Source organism: Natator depressus, chromosome 1 (genome assembly GCF_965152275.1).
Source record: "Natator depressus isolate rNatDep1 chromosome 1, rNatDep2.hap1, whole genome shotgun sequence".
In the NCBI taxonomy this organism is placed as follows: Eukaryota; Metazoa; Chordata; order Testudines; family Cheloniidae; genus Natator; species Natator depressus.
In genome coordinates this window covers 99,026,022-99,053,066 of record NC_134234.1, presented here as the reverse complement: position 1 = coordinate 99,053,066, position 27,045 = coordinate 99,026,022, and the positions used below count along the sequence as shown (strand labels likewise).

General features: G+C 47.6%; 1 protein-coding gene and 1 long non-coding RNA gene across 2 annotated transcripts in view; one reads left to right on the top strand and one right to left on the bottom strand.

The window, feature by feature from the left end:
• LOC141993500 (uncharacterized) overlaps nt 1–27,045 on the top strand; it is a 122,249-nt gene that overhangs the window by 21,577 nt on the left and 73,627 nt on the right. The gene's annotated exons all lie outside the window — the stretch shown is intronic.
• CLYBL (citramalyl-CoA lyase) overlaps nt 12,568–27,045 on the bottom strand; it is a 222,223-nt gene continuing 207,745 nt past the window's right edge. The window contains exon 8 of the mRNA XM_074963035.1: nt 12,568–13,210. Within this exon, the coding sequence (XP_074819136.1) occupies nt 13,115–13,210 (96 nt within the window). The 3' untranslated portion in view covers nt 12,568–13,114. The remainder of the gene's footprint in view (nt 13,211–27,045) is intronic.

Below are 27,045 nucleotides of genomic sequence, written 5' to 3'. Positions count from 1 at the left end.
AGACGATGTCACTTTTCAGAAAAATGGTGGCCACCAGCAGGAGTCTCAGCAATGCAGATTTTAATCAAAAAACTTAATTCCAAATACAATTCACAGTTTTTCCATGGTGAAAAGTGCTTCTTGCCACCTGGCCACCCCAGCCACTGCTCTGAACAGAACGCATTTCAATTTGGATAACACCTTTCACATCCAGCAGTGCCCCCAAAGCACTTTGTCATTCTACTGACTCAACATTTTATGCCACTTTAATAGATTACCGTAGATAAAAACATGACATAAATCACCTAAGATACTGCCAACAATTAATGGCTCGACTTGGCCTCATCAAATAAACACAGCGTTAGACAGAAAGTGGCCGAAAGGTTAGTGATTTAATGTTTTTGGAAGAGTATTCCTTCCTGTGTCTTAGTGAAGAAAGAAATGTTTGCTCCTTGTAAAAGAAGTTTCAGCCTGTAGTGGGTTTGTTATTGAGATATACTCTACAAGAGCCTTATGGACTATAAACATTGGCAGAGCCTTAACTACAGTGACAGGAAGAGGTCAGGTCATTGTCATATGTTAAAGTAGAGACCCTATTCCACACTGTTTGAACATCAGTGACTCAGCGATAAATCCAATAGCACCAGCCACAAAGTCTAAATCTGCACTGACTAATGTCAGTAACGCAAGAGATACAGCCGACTGCCTAGTGAATGGAGGCTAACAGTCAGCTGCAGAGTAATTTGTCACTGTACCAATAACAGAAGTTGAAGTCCATTCTTCTGCACAAGGACAAATTCCACTCGTGTTAGTAACCGTCCCATATTAGGTATTTTTGTCAGGAAAAAGGCTAATTCCAGGGAAAGAGTCTCCAGCTATAAACCTAGTTATGTGGCTGTGCACAAGTCAGCAATCTCTGAAATCTGGTCCCATGCAGGAATCACTAAATTAACATCATCAAAAGAGATTCAGTAAGAGAATAGAGGAGACAGTTTACTCTAGTGGTTAGTGCAGGGGGGCTGAAGGTCAGGCTTTTGGGCTCTATTCCCAGGTCTCCCACAGACTTCCTGAGGGACCTTGGCAAGTTTCTTAACCTTTCCGTGCTTTCCCATCTGTACAATGGAAAGGATGAGCCCTGCTCCACAGAGAGGCTTGAGGATTGATTTACTAATGTTTGTGAAGGCCTCTGAGAATCTCAGATGAAAATTGCTATACTAGGGGAGTGTTGTTATTAGAGTGAGACGAAAGTCTGTTGGCCTTTTACACATTACCTCTGTAACTGGTGTCAGTGGGAGCTCTGTGTGTGGAAAGGATTGTGATGATGGGCAAGGGGGCATCTATTTCTTGCACCATTATTAATTTCTATGCTACAGATCAGCTGCTTTGTGGTCATAGAGGGTGAAGCTTGAATAAATACCAGCCATATCCTTTGTTAAGCCCAGACGGGTGCTGTGCACACTTCTTCACACTGACCTGTGAATGCCTCTCAGTGGACGCATGACCTGGTTGGGATTGGCTGGATTTTTGAGTGGGCACATCAGGACAAGGGGTTGAGTCACAGGCCAGTCGTCCTACATGACGTCCCCTTAAAGAATTGCCCATGGTGTGGAATACTCACAGTTTCAGCATTAATTGCGGCTTGGCTCTTCTCCCCCTCTGATGGGCGGGTAGTGAGCCATCATGGAGGAGTCCCTGGCCGCATGACGCCTTAGCAGTGGGGTGGTGAGTCCTGCAGCAGGCAGGCTAGCCACAAGGCTGTCCTGAACTATTGGGAACATGGGCGTGTTTTAGAAGGCCACACACGCGCCCCCCCCACCCCCCCCAGGCAGGGGTGTGACCACGTAAGAAAAGATGTGGGGAGACCGGATATGAAAATGCACAAGCCCTCAGTGATTGGCTAGTAAAATGCTGGGGGGTGGGGGAGGCCCGTGACTGTCTCATAGTGTGACCGTATTTTCAAGGTGAGAAACGAGACACTCTGATGGATATTTCGGTGAGGGCTAGACAGGCAGGCACAGGAGAATTGTACCAGCGGGGGGCGAGGGGAAGAGAAAGCTGTTTACCTGCCTTACATTTTCTACATGTTTGGCTTCTGTTTTCTCCCTTTTCTTTACTTGCTTCTCTGCTCCTTTGGTCTCTCCCTCTCCATCCTTCAATCCTGTCTTACCCTCCAGGGTAGAGCTTCCCCTCACTCACTGCCACACTTATTGTTTCTCTCTCTGTCACATTCTTAGTCCTTTGGTCTGTGCCTTGCTACAGCCAGCTGGGCAGCTGAGGGGCCGAGAAACTCACCAATTGCAGCACAGCCCAGAGAGTCTCTAACTCTACACTGAGCTCATTCTGTGTGGGGGAAAATCAGGTCCCAGAGAGGTGCTCGCTGGGAGACTTCATAGATGTGGGATGGCTGACCAGCAACATGTGACAGGTTTGGCAGGGAGTGGATGTGCAATGCATTCAGCCAGCCTGAGGCCAGTTTTCTTCAACTTACCACACTGCGGTGTTCACCAGAATCATGACAAAACAATGTTTTGTGGAAAGCCAATAGGAATCAGCTCTGGAAGCAGGGGCATCCTTGGTTTTCAGGGACACATGGTCCACTCCTCATCCATCCCAGTGATTGCGCCATTGCTCCAGACAATGATGAGCCTAGATAGTCATTCGCAACAGTTCCAGAGTGAATTCCCCTTCTCGTGGGAAGGGATCATCTGGTTCCAGGAAGTCACTTTTCTGCTGTGGACTGAACTGCAAGCACCCAAAGGAGAAAAGCTTAGCTAGTTTGCTGGACAAGTGGGAAACTGGTGCCCACTTAGCTCTGTCGGCTCCTCCTGAAACTTCACTGGGAATTTGTGGGATGCAAAGAAACTAGGACTGGGCTGAAATGCATCCTGTGTGTTTTGGACCCATCTTCCCAGCTGTGCTAACTGAAACAAAACAGGGCCTGCAGCGTCCTCCCAGTGAGACACAATTTATGACACTGCACATATGGTTATTGAGAGCCACAAACTTGTAAGTGTAAATGAATAAATTAATGCTAAAAGGGCCTGAAATGATTTCTGGGCTGCTGCCGGCAGACTCGTTGTGCAAGGAGAGCCAGTGTTGGTGTATTTTTCAAACAACATTCTTACATGAAATAATGTATTTGTTGGGGGTTGGGGGAGATGCCTAAAGTGCAGCTGCAAAAACAGTCAGTGCAGTGTGACAATCCCTACCGTGGAGTTGTTGTTGTCTGTGCTCATCACCTCTTGAGGCACAGCAGAGGCCTCCTGCTCAGTTTTAATACACAGGGAGAGGGCCCTGGGACCCCCTCCCCCTGTCCCCTCAGCCCTGCTCTCAATTGTGCTTACTTCCAAGGGCAAATCTACCCCAATGTGGGGTAATTTATAGCCAAGGAGGCAATCAAAAGAAGCTTATGTGCCTCTCCCCCGTCAAATGAAATGTTACACTAACAAAAACAAGTGCGCATGCACACACACACACACACACACACACACACACACACAGAGTGGACTGGTCTGTACATCTCCAGCAAATGGAGCTTCCTGCAGAAAGATTCCCTCTCTCTGCATACACCCATAAACCTGCATACCCCAACATAGGTGATGGAACTAGGGTGCAGGGCGTGCCCCCGCACCGCCTGGCTTGAAGTGGTTTCCATTATATACAGGGTTTATGGTTCGGTTCAATGGCTCTCAGCACCCACACTATGCAAATTATTCCAGCACCCCTGCACCCCATCAATACAGTCATACCTCCCCCTACCCCCCACATATGCTTCCTTATATACCCATATCCCTCATGTTCCCACTCTGACTTACACACATTGTTAAAACCCATAAGAGGCCAGAAGCTGTAACCATCTGCTAAGTACATAGTGTAGGGGACATATATGTGTTTATTACTGTCGTTACTGTGTCTTCTGCCATTGCTCTGGGGGTCTGTGCATTTGGTATCTATTAAATACAAAACAAAGTAAAACCAAGCAAACTATCTTCTCTTCATGCAACATGAAGTGACTGCACGTCAATGTGGATGTGGCAGCTCTAACGTTCAGATTTCTTGCCTTTTAATTGGCATTGTAAAACCTTAGTAGTACATGAATAGGTTTTACATTTAATTTAGGGCATTTTCCCCTAGAAAGACAGTAAAGCACTAAATGAATTTGCCCACGGCTAACGATGCTAACTTTTAAATGGTGTCAGAGCCATGTTTGGTGACGTGGGGCTGCAAATACCTGATCTGAATTACACTAGGGACACACTGGTGCTAGTTCTAATATAGCTCACAAGTGCTGGAACATGGGTATGATATTTCTGCAGGCTAGTGTACCCCTTTCAGGAGTCTGAAGCCCGAGGTCCACCGTTGAGGGCTGAAGCATGTAACTTAGCTTTGCGGGGCCCCCTGTGGCGTGGGGGTCCCAGGCAATTGTTCTGCTAGCCACCCCTGCACTTGTAACCCCCCTCAACTCACCCCATAGCCCCTTCGGGCTTGCGACCCCCCAGGCTGAGAAACACTGATGTAGATGAGTTGATGTACCCTCTGGAAGACCTCTGTGTACCTGCAGGGGAACGCATACCCCTGGCTGAGAAGCACTGGCTAGATCTCTGTTGTGCAAACTCTCCCTTCGGCAGCTCTCAGGCTTCCAGGGTGGGCAGAGAGAATTCTTCTCGCTCCCTTCCCTCCAATGATGTCACAAAAGGGGTGGGATTTCATAAGTCTGCTAAAAAAAAGTTTTTGAGCATGCTGGGAAGTGATTTTACAACCACATATAACTTTTTAAAAATGTCTTTCCCCAACCCCTGCCCCTCCTCCTCAACTAAGCAGAGGGTTACCTCTTCCTCAGGGACTATTTCCGTATGAAGTTGCATGTATCAAAGCTCTAAGTCATGGCATTCTTTGTGACAAAACATGGTCATCAGAATAGAACCAGTGGGGACATATTTTCAAGGATGTAAGCAGACTTTTGCATCCCCACCATTGCATGAATCTGATCTGTGGCCTTAAATATCACGAGCACAAGTATACAATTATTGTTGTTTGTTGCTGATGGTAGCCTATAGCGTGCTAGGTGCTGCACAAACATAAAAGAGGGCACAGGCCTTGGGCCAAAATTCTCCCAAACTAAAGCACACAAAACAAGCATGCCAACCATCAAAGTTGTTCTGGTTGGCAGTGTTAATTTATCGCACTTAATAAATGTAGCGTAGTTCACTGGAAGGTGTTACCCAGGTATTGTAGCTATGTGTGACCTGGAGGCAAGCTTGACTTTGGGAGCTGCTGACTAGCCCTTGAGCTAACAATCTTACTATTGGCAGGAGCAGTGCTGTATTCCAGGCATGCCTAGAGGTCCCACACCCAGGTGGGGCCCCATGAGACTATCACAGAGCATTTTGCATTTTGAAGGAAACTCATGTGAGTAAAACTTTGCATTATTTTCAATACTAGCAGAATTCCTTTGGCTTTGGAACATGACAAACCTGAGGGGCATTTCAGCGCTGGCTCTCTCTCCCCTCCACACCCTCTGAAATTGCTGCTCCCTCCAGAAAGTTCACTCAAATGCTGTGTTACACCCTCTTCTGGCACTGAGGCTAAGGGGGAACCTTCCAGCTCTTCCCTTTCCCCCAGGGAAAGGCCCCACAGGCTGAATGCAGAGGCGATGCTGAGTGCTAGGTTGATCTGTGGAAGAGAGCCTGGCACTTTCAGGCTGTCGCATGGCATCTGCTGTGGGGAATGGGAACAGGGTGCTGACCTTTGGGGAGAGGAGAGGCGTGACTGTGAGAGCCCTGAGCACATCACATTGCCGTGCACAGGTTGGCCTCTCCAGTGCAGGTGCTGCTGGCCCCAGTGCCTGACGGGGGCGTTTGGGGGTTCTGGGCTGGCTGTCAGAGAGAGACGTTATTGTTGTACTGTAACGCGTCTGATTGATTAACACGCTCCTTACACTTTCTCTCAGTTTCCTGGGCTCCTAGCAACAGCAGACAAAGGGGTGGGATTGTCCTGGGCTCCGCGGGACACGGGGCAGCCTTTGATCTGCCACCATTACAGTCAGACAGACCGACAGACACACACACACCGGCTGGCACACTAGAAAGCCAGCAGCAACCTGAACATCTCTGTTTAAAACGGTGCAGCTGCCCCACGCCCCAGCTCGCCTCCTGCCCCTAGAGTGGTCAGGCACAGAAATGTGCTGTTGGCACCAAACCTGCGTGGGAGCGGGGTGGCCTAAAGAGCCCTCCCACTAACTCCTGGGCTCGTGAAACAGATTTCCCAGATTCTCTAGCTGGCAGAGAGCCATCGGTCCCAGACTCCAGTAACTCAGCCCTTTCCCCTGTGGAGGCAGTCTTTTTCTAAAGCTGGCATCTTCACATCCGTGGGGATGAATTTGTGTGCAGGACAGTTCTGCTGCAGAGCCTAGAGTCCTGGGCTTCTCAACCCATTGGGCATGACCCAGAATTGGGTCCCCAAAATGTGTCAAAGGGTTGCATGGGAGACCCGGGGAGGTTTGGTCCAGCCCCTGAGGGTGGGTTGGAGGCCTAGTGGGACCTTTCAGAGCCCGCCCTGCACTCACACCATAAAGGCAGCTCCTGAGGGGCTGGCTGGGCTCAGCTCCAAGCCTTGTGACCTTGTGCACAGGGTCGCAACGCTGCTTGGGTCTGGCCCAACTGCCCCTCTGTAATGATGCTGGGGGCTGGGCGTGCCAAATTTGAGTGAGTGGGGCTGTGAGTCCCATGTGCCAGATGGCCAGGCCAGGCCAAACCTCAGCAGCCCTGCAGATTACAACACCTCGAGTGGGGACAGGAGCCCTGGGATCTGCTGCTGTGGTGCACAGGGTGTATTTATTTAGTACTTATCACCTTCATGTGGTGATTAGAAAGTGTGGGTGAGAAATAGTTAGTAAGCCAGATGGTTTTTGCACTCAAGCTATTTCCTGGTTTGCGACAGGCCATCAGGGTTTGACAAATGGGCCCTGAGCCCCCAGAGGTTGAGACTCACTGCCCTAGACTTTCCCCAGGAAGGGTCTTGCTGTTCATCCTGGCCCAGGAGAAGGGGAGTCAAGGCAGTGCCAACCCCACCTGCCCTCTTGCCCTAAGGCCTTCTGCTTTTCGCAGGTTGGCACCAGTCCTTAGTGAACAGGCAAGCTCAGGTGCTGGGCAGCCGGCCAGGGTGTGTAGTTACCAGTCTTTGAATTCTTGGCGGGGGGCCCCCCTGTTCTGATTGTCACAAAAAAATTATTCAGCCTCCTACTGCTCACATGCCCCAGCCAAAAGCAACACACCTTGACCAGCAAACAGGCCTCTGGTCTTTGCCTACCGGGGAGGAAGCTCAAATAAAAAACAGGCTCCTCCAACCCAACCAACCTCCCCCTAAGTCACATCTGGGGGCTACTGCTTCCTTCTGTCCCTTACAAAAGCAGCTCGCTCTCCCTGTCCCCTTTCAGTGCAGTGCCTGGGTCCGGAATTACCCCTTCGCTGGCTCCAGCCCCAGCTGTCTGACTTCACAAAGTCCAGGCTGGCTTCCCTGGCTGGCAATTCCTCAACCGGTCCCTGGCCCGATTAGACCGGCCCACAGGCCAGACCTGGCCATGGGCAACTTGATTCGTTTGCTTTCCGGTTTGTCCCCATCACGCCTTATGGGTGCACAAGGCCCATGTGTTCCTGGGGGGCGGGGGAACAAAGAACCAAACCGGATCCGTTTCTCCAGGCTCCGAACAGCTGTTTTCGCCCTGCCCCTAAAATATTCGACCGAATCTTTGACAGGCTCTGAACCACCCCAGCGGCGGCGGGGTGCGGGAAAAACCCGAGCTGTGCAGTGATCGGATGGGCCAGGGCACAACGAAAGGTGCCTGCCCAGGCTGTGAGCGCCCCAGGAGCAGATTCCCCTTTGCTCGGCTTGTCAAAGTTTCCAAAGCCCCGTTTCAGCCCGGCCCATGGAGTTCCCATTGCGAGGGCCCGGGAGAAAGTGAAGATCCAAAGGCGCTTGGGTTTGTTGCTCGGATCGAGGGACTTTCCTGAGTGAGCTCCGCGTAAAGCGGCATTCAAAGACCAAGCACCGACGCGTGGGAGTGAAACTGGGCCCCGTTTCGGAGGGAGGGGTTCGAAACGCCGGTGCGCAAAATCCGAATCCCAGGCGTGGAAATCTGGGCAGGGGAAAGTGAACCCGGCCAACACACGGGGGAGGCATCGTTAAGGAGAGTCGGGATTTGGGGTTACTGCCAGGCGGCCCCTTGCGGGGTACGATGGGGGAGGAACCCAAGCGCTCCTTTTGGTAGAAGCGGTGCAAAAAAAAAAAAAAAAATCCCTGCAAATGTCACCCGGTAGCTTGGGAGAAGCGGCGGTTTTGCTTTGTAAAAACCTCGCAAGCTGCTTTCCCCTCGCCTCCTGGGCTCCGCTTCCCCCAGCCTTTGGAGGGTGGGCTCAGGGGCAAACGCCACGCTAATTGCTGAAACGTAGAAAAGGAAAATGCGCGGTAGCATTCAGGAGCTAACCTACTGATTGGACAGTAATTTATTTTCCGGGTTGTCCGTTCCCCCCTTTAAACCGGAGCGCTGAAAGGAAGGAAGGAAGGGAGGGAGAAAGGGGCTTTCGCAGTTCAGTGTGGTGCCCTGGTAATTACTTTTTCACTTTCCCCCTAATTCCAACGGGAAAACCTCCCGGGGGGTTGCTGGGGCAGGGCTGCAGCTCCCAGTCCCGAGCCCAAGCGCTCTGCAATTACAAACCCAGGAGGTGCCCTTTGCTGTCATTAATATGCACAAACTCCCGCGGCGAAGCTTATCGTGGGGTTTGTTTCGTCAATTGCCTTCCGAGCACAGGGCAGAGAGGAAGGAAGGGAAACGGCAAACGCTTAGGGCTTCCTTAAAGCACCTCAAGTCAAAGGAGACAAAGCAGCGCGGATTTTCGATAACGAGAAAACCCCTGAAACACCGAAGTGGGAGCCGGATTTTGCTGGGGAAGGGAATAAAATCAGCAGACCCCCAGCGGCAACCAGGCTGCATCCCCCCGCAGAAAGCAAGGCAAAGATTTGCATAGTTTAGTTCTCCGGAAAGGTGGCAGGAGAGGAAGTGACTCAAACGACCCGCTGCAGCGCAAGTAGTCGGGGGCTGAACCTCCGCGGCCGGCCGACGGGTTTTGCGAAGGAGTCGGGGGCGGGCCGGGGGGGAGCACTTGGAAGCGCGATGTGCGGGCAGGGCTTGGAGGCGGCCGGAGGGGGCGTTTCCAGGCGCCCCGACCTGCCTCGCTCCAGCCCACCGAAGGACAGCGCCAGCCGGGCTTCCCAGCCGCCTCGCCCGGTGCCCGGGTGCCCTGAGAGGAGCCTCCCCGCGACCAGCGGCGGCGGGCCCAGGCTGTCATTAAGCCTCCAGTAAAACAATGAAGACATTAGTTTGATCTCCCCCTCCCCCCAGGCGAGGCGTGAGGGGAATAAAACAATCTGCACCGCACGGCTCCTATTGAGATTAATGAAAAAACGATGCAAACAGCTCAAACCTCGCTCTTTTTCATCTCCCTGGGCCAGGGCTTTGCAGCCCGCCGCGCATTGCGCCGGCTGATTTATTGGAGCAATCTGCGGGGACAAGCGCCGACGTCCGCCGCTCAGTCTTGTCCCCGCTCGTTTTCTAAGTAATTGTTTCTCATTAGTTTGGATAATGTTTTAATAGTATTACCCATAATTTAGCCATCCAAGAATTAATAACGGAGGGGGCCGGGCAAAGGGGGCTGCTCCGCGGACTCGAAGCAGGTAGTCTTTAATTAATCAGATTAGCCTCCAGCGCCTGGCGCGGCAATAGATCATCCCGCCCCAAGCAGGGGCTGAAATCCCGCCAGCTCTTCAGCCCAAGCCAGCGCCGCCCTCCCTGCCAGCGCCGCCCCTCCCCGCAGGGGGCGCTATTCGCCGGGGGCAGCTGCGCCGGCTGGGGCGGGGCTTCGCTCGGGCTCTGCCGGGCCCCCCACGGCTCTGCCCAGCCCCGGCGCAGCGCCGCCGGCCCTGGGCACCCCGGGGCTGGAGCCATTGCAGAGCGGCCGGGCAGCCTCCGGCAGCTCCCGGCCCTGGCGCTGGCGCGCCAGGTTAGGGGGTTTAGCGGGTTTAGCCGGAAAAGGGCGAATCTGCATGGAGCGGGGAGTGGCCGAGCCAGGGGCTGGGAGACAGGAGAGGGACCAGCCACCGCCCTGGCCTGCAGCTCCCGCTCCCCTGGCCGGGCTCTATCGCCTCCCAGCCCCCTCCCTGGCCTGCAGCTCCCGCTCCCCTGGCCGGGCTCTATCGCCTCCCAGCCTCCTCCCTGGCTTGCAGCTCCCGCTCCCTTGGCCGGGCTCTATCGCCTCCCAGCCCCCTCCGTGGCTTGCAGCTCCCGCTCCCCTGGCCGGGCTCTATCGCCTCCCAGCCCCCTCCGTGGCTTGCAGCTCCCGCTCCCCTGGCCGGGCTCTATCGCCTCCCAGCCCCCTCCGTGGCTTGCAGCTCCCGCTCCCCTGGCCGGGCTCTATCGCCCCAGCCACCGCCCTGACCTGCAGCTCCACCTCCTCTGGCCTGGCTTTATCACCGCCCAGCCAGCAGCCAGGCCCTGCATCTTTGCCATCCGCGAGACAGTCGTTACCATCCCCAGCCAGCTCGCCGCCCGCAGCTCCCCAAGCCTCTGGACTGGCTCTGTCACCCCAGGCAGCTCCCGCTGCCCTGCAGCCAGGACCGGCTCGGCTCCAGCTTTCTCGCAGCATCTCCTCGAGTCCTGCAGTTTCCCCTGTACCCTCAGCAGCTCCCCGAAGCTCTCCCAACCCCGGGACAGGCGCAGTCACCCTCCCAGCCGGGGGCTGTGTGTGTCACTGGCAGGTTTCTGCCCAGGGCAGGGCTCTTTCCCTCCAGCCTGCCCCACTCGCTCTGTTAGTGCCGGGGGCAGGGAGGTCGCTGTGGTTTCCTCGCCTCCCTCCCTAACCAGGTCTGGCTCGATCCCTCCCTGTCTGTGTCCCCAGGGGCGGCTGCCTGGGGAACAGCAGCCCCGGCACCTGCAGCCCCTTTCCGCGCGCACCGCGGCAGCCTCCCAGCCACTGCCTGTGTCTCCGCCGAGCTCCTCTGGCCCGAGTCAGCCCAGCGGGGGTGGGGGCCGGGGAGGGCCGGTACCCCCAGCACAGCCCGGCTCGGGCCCTGGGGCTTCTTCCTCCGGCCTAACCAGGCGGGCTTAGTCCGTTGTGGCCCAGCCCCAACCCAGCCCTGGAGAACTGGCCCGGCCGCCAGGAGGGTTTTAGTTGGAGCCAGGGGCGGGCCCGGGGCAGACCGCGGAGCTCCCCGGCTGGACTGAGCCGTGGCCGGGAACGAGCGAGCGGGGCCCCGGTGTAAGCAGCGCTCCGCCGGCGGGCCAGGGCTCAGCTCCCGGGCTGGGCCCGCAGCGCTCAGGGCCCGGGGCAGCGGGCGAGGCGCTCTGGGGGCAGCGGGTTATGTCCCCCCCGGCCTGGCCAAGGATCGCAGCGCAGCGGCCGGCGGCTGAGCCGGCTCTGGGGGGCTTTGGGCTCCCTGGTGCCGGCAGGGCGCGGAGCGGGAGCAGCTTGGCTGCGTTCATCTAAGGCGCGTCCCCAGCGCGGGGCAGGTTGGTGCCCCAGCCGGGCGCTGCACCGGGCCTGCTCCTGCTGCCGGGCTCAGCGCCCCAGCCCCGCTCGCAGGGAGCGGACCGGGCCGGTCCTGGCATTTCCGTCGGAGCGGCCGAGGCCCGGGGGCTGCTCCTGCCCGGCCCTTTCCAGCCAGCGGCTCTGGCGCCCGCGCCCTGGCTGGGGGCTGAAGCGATCAGAGCCGCTCCCCAGCTGGGCTTTGCCCTGGCGCACTTGCACCGCCCGAGCCAGTTGCTTAAACACCAAGCACCACATTTAAAAACATGTTTACCGCGAAGCGGGGAAAAGCTGTCGGAGGGAAGGGAAAAGCCCGAGCGGAGGGGAGGAAAAAGCAACGGTGCACGCCCGCGCCAGCAGTAAACGGGCGATGGAGGCGATGAAAAATGAAACTAAAAACAACTGTTTTCTATTTACCCATTTAAATAAACAGAACAGCCTTCCCCGCGGTGTTTGTCTAAGTGCAGCAGCGTTGCTGCTGGGTAGGTCATGAAAAGGGTGGTGCATAGTTTAAAACTTCCCATTCTGGTAATTTCTTAAAGACCAGTCGTTCATAGTCCGAACACAAAAGCTCATGATTTAATGAGGAACAGAAACAAAATCTCTGATTGTTGGTGTTTCAAACTTCATTGGAGTCCTCTGGCAACCACAAGTTGATCCTCTGCAGCTTCAATACCCTTTCGCCGTCGATATAAGAGTACATGCTGAATAGAGAACAATGGCTGGTTGTTATGTTTATTTACCCTTACTACAAGCTGGGTTAACCTCTTCAAAACAGCTTTGCTAAGCCCGTTAACCACGCGGCCCATATGACCTGTAGCAGTATCTCTAATGTGATGCAAATCTGACTCGAGACCATATGCACAAGTTCTGCCGCATTGTGTCTTCGAAAACTCGACAAGTTTATTGCCGCCCGACCCGTCCCGGTCTTTACGTTTCCAGGAGGAAATGGGCTGAATAGCAAACACTCAAAAAAAGAAATCAAGAGTCTCGCAATACGCTATATTCACTTTTTAATGATTGTTGTACATTTATAGCGGGGGGGGGGAGCCCACACAGGGATTAAATGATTTTCATAACTACAATTTCCACTATTTAATAATTATGCACGAGTTTGCCCTTCGGAAGAAGACTTCTACTTTGCCGCAAATACCATGGGGGCGGGGAAAGGCACAGACAAAACAGAAGCATTTGACCTGATTTTTGTTTCATTTGTTATTTTAGAAGAGCTCGTTTTCCTCACAGCCCAGATGTCGCTGCTGTCCGCCAGTGAAGTCATAATCCTGTCTTGTAATCATTATTGTGATGTCATACCCAGCACTATGACTTCACTCCAGGATCCAGCAGGACAAGCACATTGGGCTGCACCGGCGCAAGCACTAATTGAAATCACACACAGTCGTGGCAATTAGCAAGTCTGGCAAGACAAATGATGTCAGATCTGCGGAAATGTAAATGGAGTTCTGCTTAACTCTGATGTATTTACATTTTCCCGAACTATTATAGTCGTTCTTTAAAGCTGCTTCTCTGCCCACATGGTGAGAGCTTCATTTAATAGATCATTTTTTCTTGATGGCTGTGGCAAGCGTAACAATGTTCTGTGCCTGCTTCAGTAATGGCATGTCTATCATACTCCCATGGAAAGTAAAGGTTCCCTGGAAAACAGAAAATACAAACTTCATGAAAGAACCTTTAAAATGATAGGTTATTTTGCTTGGTTTTTTTTAACATCCATCTGTAAAACAAGGAACTGATTCTTCTTGTATAGCCTTCAGAAAGAGCCAAACTAAAGGAAAAAGGGGGGGGGGGCGGGCGAGAGGGAGTTCAATGTGAAAAGGAGGAGGAAAAAAACCGCACTTGATCACACTGTGGGGGAAAGAGCGTATGTATTTAACTCCCAATCTGAAAAACAGGCAGAGAGCAGAAAAGAGCCACATAGTGGGACAGGTGTATTTCAGGGCATGCTGCCAGTTAGCACAGACAATATGGATTGACATGGGAAAATAGCCCTTACGAGCTCTCACCGAAGCGGAAGCTTGGTACAAGACGACAAACTAGCAGCCCGGAATTGGGCCCCTTTTATAGAAGAGATCAGACCGTCCTCACTCATCACACAAAAGTGAGCTGGAGCAGCTAAGAGCCTTAGTCTACGTTCAGCAAGGCTTGAGATTAGAGAATTTCTCACTCATTATAGCACCATACGAGTAATTCTTTCCCTGGCTCTGGCAAATAGTGATACCAACACCGAGCCCCCTTCACTTTTCCTTTCACAAAGGGCAATGTAACAATCCTGTGCCCAGGTCTCACATTTTCCCATACCTAGAACTCAGCTGGTTACAAGCGTGGGGGAAGCATTATTACCCTTTGGAGAAACTGAAACAAAGGTCTTGGCCCCTAGACTTTTTTTTTTTTTGGGGGGGGGGAATCTCTTTCAGTTAGAGCTCCATAGGTAAAGACGGTTAGTTTTCAGGGCCTTGTGCTGCCTTTCCAGAGCTGCTGGCATTGCTCCTTTCTCCTTTTCCTCCTTTCCATTGGGCTAGCAGATTATGTCCATGTTCAGAGAATGGATTTCTAACAATGTAGAGCATGCTGTATTTGCCTATTGTGTACTACTGGAGAATTTACCAGACTATGGTTTGCACAGGATTGACCAAGTGTGTCTGAACAGTGACTCTCCCAGAGTCAGAACAGATTTTTGAGTAACTTTTCATTTTTATCAGTACTTAGCTCATGTTACACTTAGTGTTAATATGAGATGAACAAGCTGTAGTTACATCTCAACTAAAAGAAACCTTGTATTAAACCTTGAGCATCAAACCTGACCCCCCCCCCACTTTGGATATTTTAATCTCCTTTTCATTTTATTAAACCGATCAGTAAATTCTAACATTTTGAGTTGAAGAAATAGGATTTTGAAGCTAAAAAGCTTTGCAGCAAGCCAGCCCCAAGTGATACTGCAGAAGATGCCTCCTGCATCTGTCAAAGGCACTTCTGACATTTTTTTTTTACATAGACAAAACAAGCTAGCAGGATTATTTCTACCTTTCACAATGGCCAAAAGTGAGCTGGGCATTTCACACAACAAATTAAAAGATGTAGCCCCATCCCAGAAGACCTTACATGTAAAGGCTCTGGTCTTGCGTTGTGTAGTGGGCAGTATGCGTATGTTGCTGCGGCATGCACTTGGAGCTCCACTGAAATTAATACAGGACCATGAACTCATTTTAGATTTTGACTAATGAGAGCCACACCAGGGAGGGGATAGAGTGAGGAAAGACATTTCTGTTTGGTTGTGTTTGGGGGAGGCCTGGGGAGTTGAGAGTGAAACAAACTACTGCTTATTATTTTCTAGTTACAAGATACAGAGGGATAATGAAATTGAGAAATCCAGCAAGTCAAATGATAACATCTAACATTTTCCAAAAATGATTATGGAAATGCATTGTTCCAGTGGATCCCAGCCTCATACCTTTAACTCATGCAAGCAGTATTAAATTAAATTAAATATCTCATCAAATTAGGGCATAACAAAGCAAAATTTCATCCTTGGACACAGTCACTTATGTAGTATATCATCCTTCTATAAGTCAACACAACCAATTTTTGAACGATTAGTCCAATTATTCTATTCTATTCTATTCAGGGTTTAATATCCTGTACATTATCCTGGAATTTTAGCAGGATTTGGTGAATAATAGGCTGATGATATGACATCATAATTCAAATCAAGCAGAAATTCAGATGAAAAATGCTTCAAAAATGTCTTTACAAATTGCCTAGAGCTCTGTAGGCCCTGTGTAAATAATAAACAATCTATTAACAACATTGCAGTCACTTACAGCTTCATTATTAGCTATTTTTAAAAGAACATACCTAGATAAGTTTGTCAACTGTTGAAAGCAAGAATTAGAAATGAAGCAAACATTTTAAGATTTATAGTTTATTATTTAAAACTTTATTATATATATTTATTATATAAATATTATTCTTATTATATAAACTATTAATGGTTCAGCATAATGCTATGAAGTGGTTGGGGTACTAATTTATGCAAAACATATTTTTGTTAAATGAAAGCTTATGTTACAACTGTATCTATTTGGCTATAAGGGGTCAGTTTAATAATAGTTTGGAAAAAAGTCAGTGTTTCAAAGAGAAAAGGAGTACTTGTGGCACCTTAGAGACTAACCAATTTATTTGAGCATGAGCTCAAAGATTAATTCACATGTAGCATAACAGTGATAACTGGACTTATATTATGTGTTCTTTTAGAAGGGACCAATTTAGCAAACAGCACGCTTGCCCTGTTATCATTAAAATAATAGGTTAGAGATTTAAAGAGGGAAAAAAAGAAAACAGCACAGAGGCACATGAAAACATGACGGTGTGCAGTCCTCTCTATGTGCATAGGTAACTGATATATATCAATCAGAATTCTACACATACATCCAGAGGGAAATGTCTGTTTTTCCTACATGAAGCGGGAGCAGAGGCAAGCTGATTTCTTTGTTTATTCACTCTGAGGTTTAATTTCATCCTGCTAATTTGCAATAGTGAGCTAAAATCCAGAAAAAGCAACAAGTTTGAATATATTCTATTCACCATAGCTCTTTCCACCTCCAGTTTTCTGCAGACCGGCAATACCAGTAATTATGGTATTACCCTACATTAGCCTTTCTAATTCCATTAGATGGAATTTGCCTTTAAAAAAACCCCAACCTTTTATTTTCCTTCACATTATAAAAATATCTTGTCTTTATCTTAAACACCATTGACTTAGTTGAAGTTACACTACGGATTCATTTAGTCCCAGATCTGAATCTTCTTACTGGCAAACATTCCTAATAAGATCACATTTCTAGTCTGTACTTAGTTATCTAGTAGTTAAAATGCTCTATCAGAATACAATTCTTAATCAACATTTTAGCAAGAATTGAAATATCCTTAAATCACTGGTGACAAGTGGGGCTTCAGATTGTTCGTGTTCTACGATACATTCCACACCCTCCACAGAGCCAGAATAAGCCATTCAGTCTTTCCCCAGTATCTGAGTGAGATAAGTTTATAATTTTTAGCATAAATAGATTCCAAAAGGTCACTTGGTGATAGTGCTGGGGAAACCTTTAAGGTTTGGAGATTCAGTGTAGCTGTCTCTTGGAATTTGAGCATTTCTCCTTTTTTCCCCCTTCAATAGCCTCTGGAGTCCTCTCTTTCTCTGCATCCCTCCGATAGCATCCCCTAGTCCCTTAGTCTCGCTCTTTCCATAAGCCCCTGCCCTCTCCTTTCCTGAAACCCTATACTTGCTACCGTCACATTCCCTCACTTCCACAACCCTGCAATAGGATTCTTCCTTCTTGCCCAATGCATGATGTATCCTATTGCAGGGCTCAGCAATATTTCTGCTGAGCTACCTCTACACTCAAATTATGGATGCATCTGGGCATGGAATACTTGATGTCAGCAGCAATAAGATCAAAGAATTGCTGGGACAAGTAACAGGATCTTCCAAAATTAGGGAGCAAATCCTCAGCTGGTGAGGTGTGGGGGCAACCATAGGGTGGAAGCCATAGCATCTTAGAAGGACGGAGTGGGGGACTACAGTAGCAGTTACAGTTGTGTGATGGGTTACAGCCACAGGCTTTTTGAAGAGTGGGTGTGTCACTGGGAGCCCAAGAACTATTAGTTTACAATATATACTATAGTTTTGTTTAAACAATTCATACAGATGAGACGCCAGTTCTAGGCACAAGGAACTCAAGCCGTATGGTGACATCCTCTGGAGATTTCATGTGTTTGTTTCATATTCAGTGCACATAGTCTTAAAAATTCAGGGCCTAATTCTCCTCTCACACCTGTGAAGATAATGGAGTTACACTAGTAAAACTGAGCAGAGAGGAGAACAAGGCCTTCAGGTGCATGCTTATAAAACGCATACCTGTACATCGCTTGCACTTTGTCAGGGACAGAACTACAGCCATGTTGGGCAGGCTTACTACTGCTATATCATTCCTGGTGAGCATGTATAGATGGATAAGTCAAGGTCCCTAGCCTGAAAGGATTACAATGCAAGGGCCAGACTGCATGTTTTAACGTTGCCCTGAATGCAATGATTGCAACCGCTGGTAGACTTTACACGGGCTGTGTGAGAAGAGGGAAAAGGATGAAGAGACTCCTGGCTCCTTCCTTCTACTGATCACCCAGGCAAGAGACAAGTCATAATCTCGCCCTACATGTGTTCAGAATTCCTGCACACATCACAACAGGGACCTTGGACTCGCCACAAGATCACAGAAACTAGGACCTAAAAAAGTGAGCCGAACTGCATGTAAGGCAAACGTGATACAATTTCAGTTCCAGTGTGTAGAGAAAGTCTATGGTTTTCTTTCAGGAGGTAAATCATTCTCTCTCTCTTTTTTCCTATTTCTAAGCAGCTAACAGATATTTTCTGCTTGCTTTCACAAGCGTGGCAGCTTTTCTGCTTCCATACTTGTGCAATCTTCATAGTTTTTATTGTTCTCCCTTAGTCCCTGTTTATAAATTTCCTTTTTCTTATACATTTTTCCACTGGAAATTCACTAACATTTTCACCTTCCTTCTCTGAAATTAACTGCCATGTTCTTACTGATGCAAAGGTCAAAAGTGGTGATGTTACACTCCCATTTTATCTATCAGAAAAAGTCCCATCACAGGTGGTGCTATTTTGGCACTACCCCCATCACATGCCTGGTCCAACACTTTCCATTTGCCGATTCCATGTACTAGACTTGCTCACATCACCACTCTTCTGGGCCCACTTGGAAGAGTCTGTATACAGTGTAGAGAAGTGCTGTGAAGCATAGTTTTGTCAGCTCCGAAGCCTTTTGGGTGTGGAGCTAGGGAAGCAACAATGCTGGCAGGTCTGACACGGGATTTCCCCACTGGCAAGCTGGGAATGCAACACAGACTATTCCTGCTCCCAGCATCAGAACTGGTGTCTGGGTCAGAACTGGCTGGTGTTGTGCTACTTTTCTGCCAGTCACAGAACATCACCGACTCCCCATTCAGGCACTTTAGCTAGGCTGATTTAGGGCCTGACCCTTTAAGGTGCTGAGAGCCAGATGCAAAGTGCTGGGCACCCTCAATTCTCATTGACTTCCATGGTATTTGAGGACACTGAACATCTTGGATTGGGTTCTCAGCAAAATGGTTCACTTCCTTGGCTCACTCCCATGCCTTTGTCTCCTTTTCCTCAGCTCTCCCTGCTCTATAACCTGGGAGTCAACCCAGGATTTCCTGATTATCCAAATCTCACTTTTGGAGAGTTGATGTGATTCTTTAAGCAAAAGTGATATTTAATAACACCTGTGGAAAGCAGAGAGTGCCTAAAGCTTCAGTAAATTAGTCCCCAGAATATTTCCCATACATTTTACACTGGAATAGGGGGAAGGAAAATAACAAAAAGAAAAAAACCAAGACAAAACAGAGAAGGAGGGTCATGCTCATTCTGCCAAGGTCAGATCATGAATGATTGTGAAATGATGGCCCTATGAAAGCACATCATAAACAAATATCCTATTTCTTTCCAGAGTATTTAAACATGGGTGTATTTTACAGGATTACCCAAAAGTCTTATGGCCAGATGTAGGAGAAATGTGGTTGGCTACAAATTTTAGGTAGGGTCATATGACCTTTTTGGACTTTCCTTCACTATGTCCATTTCAAACAATACCGTATACATTTCATTTTCATTACCAAAACCTCTCATTAGAGTAACAATGTTCTGAATGTCCTAAAGGTGTGGTATTACAAAGAGTGGGACCCAGTCTGCACCCAGCAGCTTCTACCAAGTCAAAGCTGCAGGAGCTCCTCATCCTGCCTGGGTTGACCAGCTGTGAAAGCAGATCTTGGGGGAGGGGTAGCATGTGTTCCCCTTCCCAAAGGCGGAGTCTCTGACTCTGCTCAGCCTGAGTGCCACATGTGGCATTCAGGCACTGGGAAGTGTCAGGGAGCATATAGGCAGCTCTTCCTTGATGTCCCACTCACAGGGAGTGGAGGCAGTTTGTCCCTAACAGACTAACAGCTGGCGAAAGACTGCGTGGCCCTCCATGTCTCAAAGATCTTTCCCTTGCTGACAAGTCTATAACAACTCAGACAGAGAGAGAAGGGGGGCGACTTGGTTACTCCCCTCTCTCCCTGCCTACCGGAGCTGCACAGAGATTGACGTAATTGTTAAAGTCCTCTGCAGCTCCAGCTGCAGGGGGGATGGATGAGGTTATTGATACATACAGGGCTGCGTGGATGGGAACAGGGAGATTATTTAGGTGGCGTCCCTGTCTCCTGAGAAGCTCCACAACTCATGCCTGCAAAGCAGGTATATTCCCCTCCTCACATCCTTATACCTCAGGCCAGTGTTCCTAGATTGCAATGGGAACAGCCTGCCCTACAGAGCCTGTTGGAGCTTATGTGCCCCATCCCATTCTGTAAACTGGGCCTACATTTGGGCCCAATGAATTTATAATGAAATTTCAGATTCTCTCAAATAGATAAAATGTTTTAAAAAACAACAGTAATTTATGTGTCAAGTGTGCAGTGGCGAATGGGATCCTAGTAGATCTACTTTGTATTCAACACTAGCCCAAAGTGACTAGGAGGATGGAGTGCAGGGTACACTCAGCAGGTACCAAGAGGAAACAAAGCTGGAAAGGAATTTTTAAAAAGAGAGACTAATTGTCGCAAGTTCTCAGAGGAGACCAACAAAAATGATAAGGTTTGGAAAATAACGACTGTGAAAAAAAGAATTGAGCATGGTGAGTCTAAAATAATACAGAGACAAAAGTGACAGACTACGAATAGGCAGAGGGATATTATAAAGAGGACAGAGAGCAATTATTCTCACTACTCGCTGTCAAAACAAAAAGGAACAAAATTTTTGCAGCAGGGGGACAATTTAAATGACATTTTAGGAAAACCTAATGAAATAAAGCGTCAAGATCCAGTGGAGTTGCCATCGGAGATATTCAGGACTCAACTTTACAACACATCAGTTTGGGTTTATGTTTGTTCTTATTAGGACAGAGGACCCATTTCATTATGCCATTCATGGAGACACAGACCTGAGTTGATATCATTGGTTTCTGAAAAAGAATAATGTGCAAATGGTAGGACACTATGACCGTCTGTAATTCTTGAACGCTGGTACAGTGGCTTCTGGATATTCTGTCCCAATATGTCTTCCTCAAAGATTTTCTTAACTTGTGACAAACGAAATATATGGAGCAGCATAAAGAGATCCAGTGTTGGTCCATTGTGTTCCAAGACTAAAAGATTTCCTGATAGAAGACTTTAGTCTTATGCTCTTGGGGAAGTGAAGGTTTTCTTCTCTACCACAATAGCATCTAAGAAGTTTTACCTTATGAAATACTTTGGTTTGGTAAATAGCTTGGTAAATTCAGATTTCCACCTCACGGAAACATCATAAAAAATTTCTTACTGTCAGAAATACTCTATCCTTTTTTGCAGGTTAGTTTGACTGGACTCAGATTGGATTGCCATTCTGTTGAGAGCAAATCTGTACCTGGAGGGGACGAAAATCCTCTGTGGTTCAGTTTCAATTAATTTTGCTTCTTGAGGTCCTAGAGCAACTTTGGAAACTAACTGTGAGTTGGACCTATTTCCCTCATGGAAAATAAAACCAGTCAGGCAGATACTGGGTCTGGTAATCAATGCTTACCTTAAGAAGGATGGTAAAATGCCACCTTCCATCAAATAAGTCTTCATTAGACCTCTGCTCAAGAAATCCTACCTTGGACTCTGATCTTGTTAATTATTCCTGGCCTCTAAACTGCTGTTTTTACAAGGTTATTGAGAAGGTAGCGCAGGACAGTTCTCATATAATCCAGAGTCTTCACACTTCCTTGATCTCTCTCAAACAACTGAGGTATGACTACAGAGACGACAATGGACTTGGTGGCCTTCCTCAGTGATGGTATCCATGCTGACTCCTTTAAATATGCCAGCAATGTTTTGTTGACTGGACTATGGCAGGGATGGACAGGATTGCATGTGAGTGGTTCCATTCCATTTTTTCCCCCAGAAAGATACCAGAAGGTGGTGTTGCACAATTGCTCATGCACACTGAGACCTCTCATACAGTATGTGGTGTTCTAAAGGGGTTTATTCTTTCAATTCTCTTGTTCTACATGTACCCTTGGATAAGATAATTAAACAGTTTGGGCAAGATGATTTAGTTGGGGCTGGTCCTGCTTTGAGTAGGGGGCTGGACTCGAGGACTCTTGAGGTCTCTTCCAACCTTAATCTTCTATGATTCCAAGACTATCAGTATGCAGACGTCTTGCAGCTGTGTGTGTATTTCACTTAACCCAGATAGTGTGGTATTTTATTTCCTTTTACCTAATTGAGACAAGAGATTGAGGCTTGGAGGAATGTGATTTGGGACTAATGCCAATCCAGATAACATAGAGTCCTAATTGTTTGGAGGTATGTGGGATAGTGACTGGCCCCATTACTGAAGGAGTTTGCTCATGCTTTGTTAACAAGATTTGCAATTTAGGGATACTCCCTGATCTCTGAGAGCATATGGCTTAGGTGGCCAGAAGTTCTTTTTTCATCTGCATTTGGTCTTTTCATGATCATCCATGCCTTTGTGACCACCCATCTGGATTACTGTAATGCTCTTGATATGAGGGATGCTACTGAAAACCACTCTCAAGCTACGGCAGGTACAGAACATGGAGATCTGCTTTCCTAAGCTGTAGCGAGCATATTACACATCAGCTCCAAATATTGTACTGGTTTTCTCTCTGGTTACAGATGAAATTCAAGTTGTTTCTATTGATCATCAAAGTCCTAAATTGTGTTTTGGGAACCAGCTTCCTGAAAAACTGTCTTTTCGACTATCTACTGTCTTGATCATTAATCAGCAGATGAGCTCTGGCTAATGGCCCCTAGGTTTGATGTCCTCTTTGTCTCTTCTGTAAGGTACTTCGTGCAAAGGCTTCAATCCCAATGGAGCTAGGGGATAGGCCTTTGACAAAAACCTGTAGAAAAACTAAACCTGGCTTCTGGCCTGTCTAGTTGGGAAAAAAATTGCCCTGTACCACATGGAAAAAAACTGTCCACACCCAACAGGAAGCAAAATAATTATTCTTTGTGCGTGTGTACAGCATGGTCTGGGCCACCATGTCAGAGAAGTTCAGGACTTCAGGAATACCCTACTATGAACCAGTGGGACCCAGATATGGGGTGTTACTGGGTCCTGCTGAGTAAGGTCTTGGCCTAAGTATAGAAGGAGTCTTATATGAACTCTGCACACCAAGACCACTTTGGCCAGTTCAGGGTAACTAGGATGAAAGCAGTTTTGTGACCTTCAGTTTTCTTTAGGACACTCCAATTAGTGGAAGAAGATAAAATTGCAAGCCAGGAGAAAGTTCCATGAAATGCTGCCTAAAGGGGAACACCTGGTACTACATTTTGTTGCAAATGGGTATATGATGGGGACTCCCCAATTCTTGCTGAAAGGCTTCTGCCTTGAGGACAATTCTTCTAGAATACTCTTTTATTGCTTTAGCCAGTCTGCTGTACAGTTAAGGTGACCTGGACCCAATATGGCCCAAGTAAGAGGATGACCACCTCTTCTGAGTAGAGATGATGTGTAGAGAGATGAACAAAAATAAAGGAACAGACTTCCCTAGCAGCATTATGTTTTTCATGGTCTAGGTACACAAATACTGCTGAGCAGATGGACTTTATAAAAGATGTGCTTCCCTCGGATTAGCCTTCTGAACACTAAGAAGGTTAATTTCTCTCTCTCTTTGGGCCTGTGTGTTAGCTCCTCACCCTGACAGGGTCACATTTGAGGAAACATGTAGTTAGTCCAGGATTTGGAGCATTCATCGTCTTCCCCCATCATTCATTATGAGACCCAGTAAGTTGAACAAAGCTCCCATACTGCTTGGGTAACCCAGTCCAGAGACTGTGAGAGAGTAAACCTGTTGTTGAAATAAGTAATTATGTAAGATCCTTTCAATGGAGGGCTGACTGTGAACACGCTCAGGCAGACTAAATGGAGAAGTGCTGAACTGGAAATATCAGCTAGCCAATGCAAACCTTGTGTACTTCTGATGGGAAGGGAAGTAGGTGATGTGTAAGCAGGCATAGTCAAGTCTAGGATATTCCTGATCCATTGCTAGTTGAAAGATTCCATTTTAATCCTCTGAGGTTTTATGAAATTGTTCACTCACTTCCAAATCCTAAAAGAAAAAGAAAAAGGTCTGATATCTCCTTCTCTGAGGCCACAAAGAATGTGGAATAAATCCATCAAAGTCTGTTTGCCTGGGCCTGGGAACACTGTTCCCAACCCCACAAACTGTTACTCAGTTTACAGAGAAAGGAAGGGAAGACCACTGTTCTGGGAAGGGGAAGAAGCAGGAGGATATTAAGAGGACACCCACAGGAGACTATGGAAAAAGACCCAGGAATTCAAAAAGATAACTTCCCACTGGGATTAAGAAAAAATCCTTCGGCAAAGTCCATGGAGGGAAGAAGTTGACTGTCTGAAACCCTTGCTCCTCTGCTGAGGGGCTCAGGAGAATGGCTTGGGTTTACTTCCAGGTACAGAAACGAAAGAAATGAGCACTCCTTTTTCCAAAAACTGGAACTATGCTTATGCTTGTCAGGGAACCTCCTGACTACAAACAGGTGATTTTTCCTGCAGAAAAGGTTTTAGGATTATTTTCAGAGAAGTCAACATTGGAAGATTAAATTTGTTGCCCGACAGGCCAGGTAGGGTTGAATCCAGGTTTTCTTCTAAAAACCCCTTTTCAAAGGGAAAAGTTATCATAACGAACTGGGACAAGGCCCCTGCCCCTTTTCACTGATGACTCTCTACAGCTTAGTAAGTCACTAAGGACTAGCTGAGGGTGTTTTGGAAAGCTTGAGATGGTCCTGGTCAATATCTTTCAGTTTATAAAAAGATGAAGTTTCCTGTTCTTCTCTTCCCAGCAGAGTATTTACAAATGAACCCCTCAATCCAAATCTATCCAGGATTCTTGGGTAGCTTCTTTTCTTAACTCCTTTCTGGGAAGGCAGGAACTGACAGCTATCAAATAACTAACCTGGATGCACAAGATATACAGAATACACAGATGCTAGAAACAGTGAGGCACTCAAATAGAATATTTGTAGAGACAGACTCCCTTTTCTTATCCAAAGTATCCTTTAAACTGATGTTGGACTCTTTGGGTACATCTACGATGCAATTAAAAACCCGTGACTGACCCGTGCCAGCTGATTCAGGCTAAGGGGCTGTTTAACTGCAGTGTTGACATTTGGGCCCAGGCTGCAGCTTGTATTTGCCTCCCTGTGCTTTAGCCCCAGGGCTTCAGTGACAGGAGGGAAAAGGATCAAGATCCACAGAGGGCCTGCTTGGGGACATAAGGGGTAAGCAAATCATTTGCACGAGCTCCCAGAGCTCTCAGGAGCTTCTGCAGGCTCTTCGCCTGCTTTGCAGTTCAGACCTTTCTGCCTCACATCTACCCCAACTGTGCACAGGATTGGTCATACCAGTGTGGAGTCAGCATATGCAAGAATAACAAGCTAATGTGCCCCTTACCACTGCATAACAAAAGTTCACAATTTTCCCCCAAATAGTCTTTTCTATAGGAGGAAATCCACCAGTTATGCTATAGCACACTTCTTTGATCTCTGTTCTGAATAACAGCTACTTTTGTTAATAATATTGACTATATTTTATGTGAAAAATCCACACCCGAGCAACGCAGTTAAACCGACCTGACCCCCGGTGTAGACAGTGCTGGGTTGACCGGAGACCTCCCTACCACCTCTAGGGGAGGTGGAGTACCTAAGCCAGCGGGAGAATCCCTCCCGTCGGCTCAGGTAGTGTCTCACTGAAGCGCTAGAGCTGCTGCAGCGTTGTAAGTATAGACAAGCCCAGAATGAAGGAAGAGCTCGGGGGCCAGTGTTTCCTGACTACACACACACATTGGCACAGGTGCTAAGGAGCCCTCTCCCAGAACAACAGCCCCTTGGGAAGGCAGTGGGAGCCAGATGCTACAGACAGACAGAATCCTTACTGAGGGCTGGATCCCACTCCCACTGCAATAGGGGAAAGACACTAACTGACCTCAAGGGGAGTTGGGGCACTCCCAAATACAAGTCCTAGCATGAAGATTGTTTCCAAGATACAGTAGCCTGGGTTCAGACTTTTCTAAACAAAGGCTGTTATGACAGGGCCTTTGTGAGCAATTCCCTTGCAGATCAGATACTGTGTAAATAAAAGGATTCCAGGAAGGACCACAAAAGCTACTACATAGTTTGCCAAATCACTTGAGTTCACATATCATTCAGATGCCAAAGGCCTGCTAAGAATATTATCCATACATAGCACTATATATATCATTCTTTCAGCTTAGCCCAGTGGAGCCTAAAGCACTCAACCAAAGTTACAGTTTTGAACTGTGAATTACTAATCCTAACTTTAAATTTCACTTAATTTACATGTGATTTTTGAGGCAATATTTAGCTCTTTCTTTTCTGGTTGACCAATCAGGTTCCTTTAAAATATTTACAACTTATTATTTATGTAAAAACTTAATTACACTTTTATTTTATCTTTTTGCACTCTATTTGTCATTTTTGCTTGATATCAGATTTAAAAACCCAACTCAGACGACTGGTAAAGACCCTTACAGAAATGATATTGTACCTAATATAATACTTATAAATACTAATATAAAACTCAGATTGCACAAGAATACTCAATCTGAATATATTTTAAAACTAATTTACTATTTGTATTATATATAAACAACAGAAAGCTTCTTTGGTTTTTAAAGTACTTTTGGGTCAAATTTATCAGTCATGTAATGGTGGAGTAAGTTGCATTTTGGCTGAGAAAATGAGGGTACATGGTAAAGTGTAATGTAGTTACATTAAAAGGAGAGCTGTTTTTTCTTATACCCTATTAATAGCTTTTCCTGCTACCTTCAGCTTGCTTTTTTGGAGTGTAAGTTATTCATTTTGTAAGCCATGTGGACCAATTTCTGTCCTCATTTAATTTAGATTTGTATCACTTTATTATCTCCATTTACTGCAATGGAGCTACTCCAGATTTAAACCAGAGTGAGAGCAAAATTTGGCCTACTACATGCCACATAAGTGCAAGATACACTATCTTGCTTCTTGAACCCAGTCTATGATCAAGATCTATTTTATGCCACTTTTAGATTTTCATGGGGGTTGTACCTGAATTTAGTCCCAAGAATCATACGTTACAGCAATTGTACAATGCACGTCTCTCTGAAAAATTACTGAAGCTGTATTATAGTAATACTTTGCTTTCATACAGCACTTTTCATCTGCAGATCTCAAAGCCCTTTACAAAGAGTGGTGATTTAGTTCAACAACGTCCAAATCAGACACAAACAATAAAGTACAAACACAAATGACACACCAGGTGGAGGTCCAGTTTTTG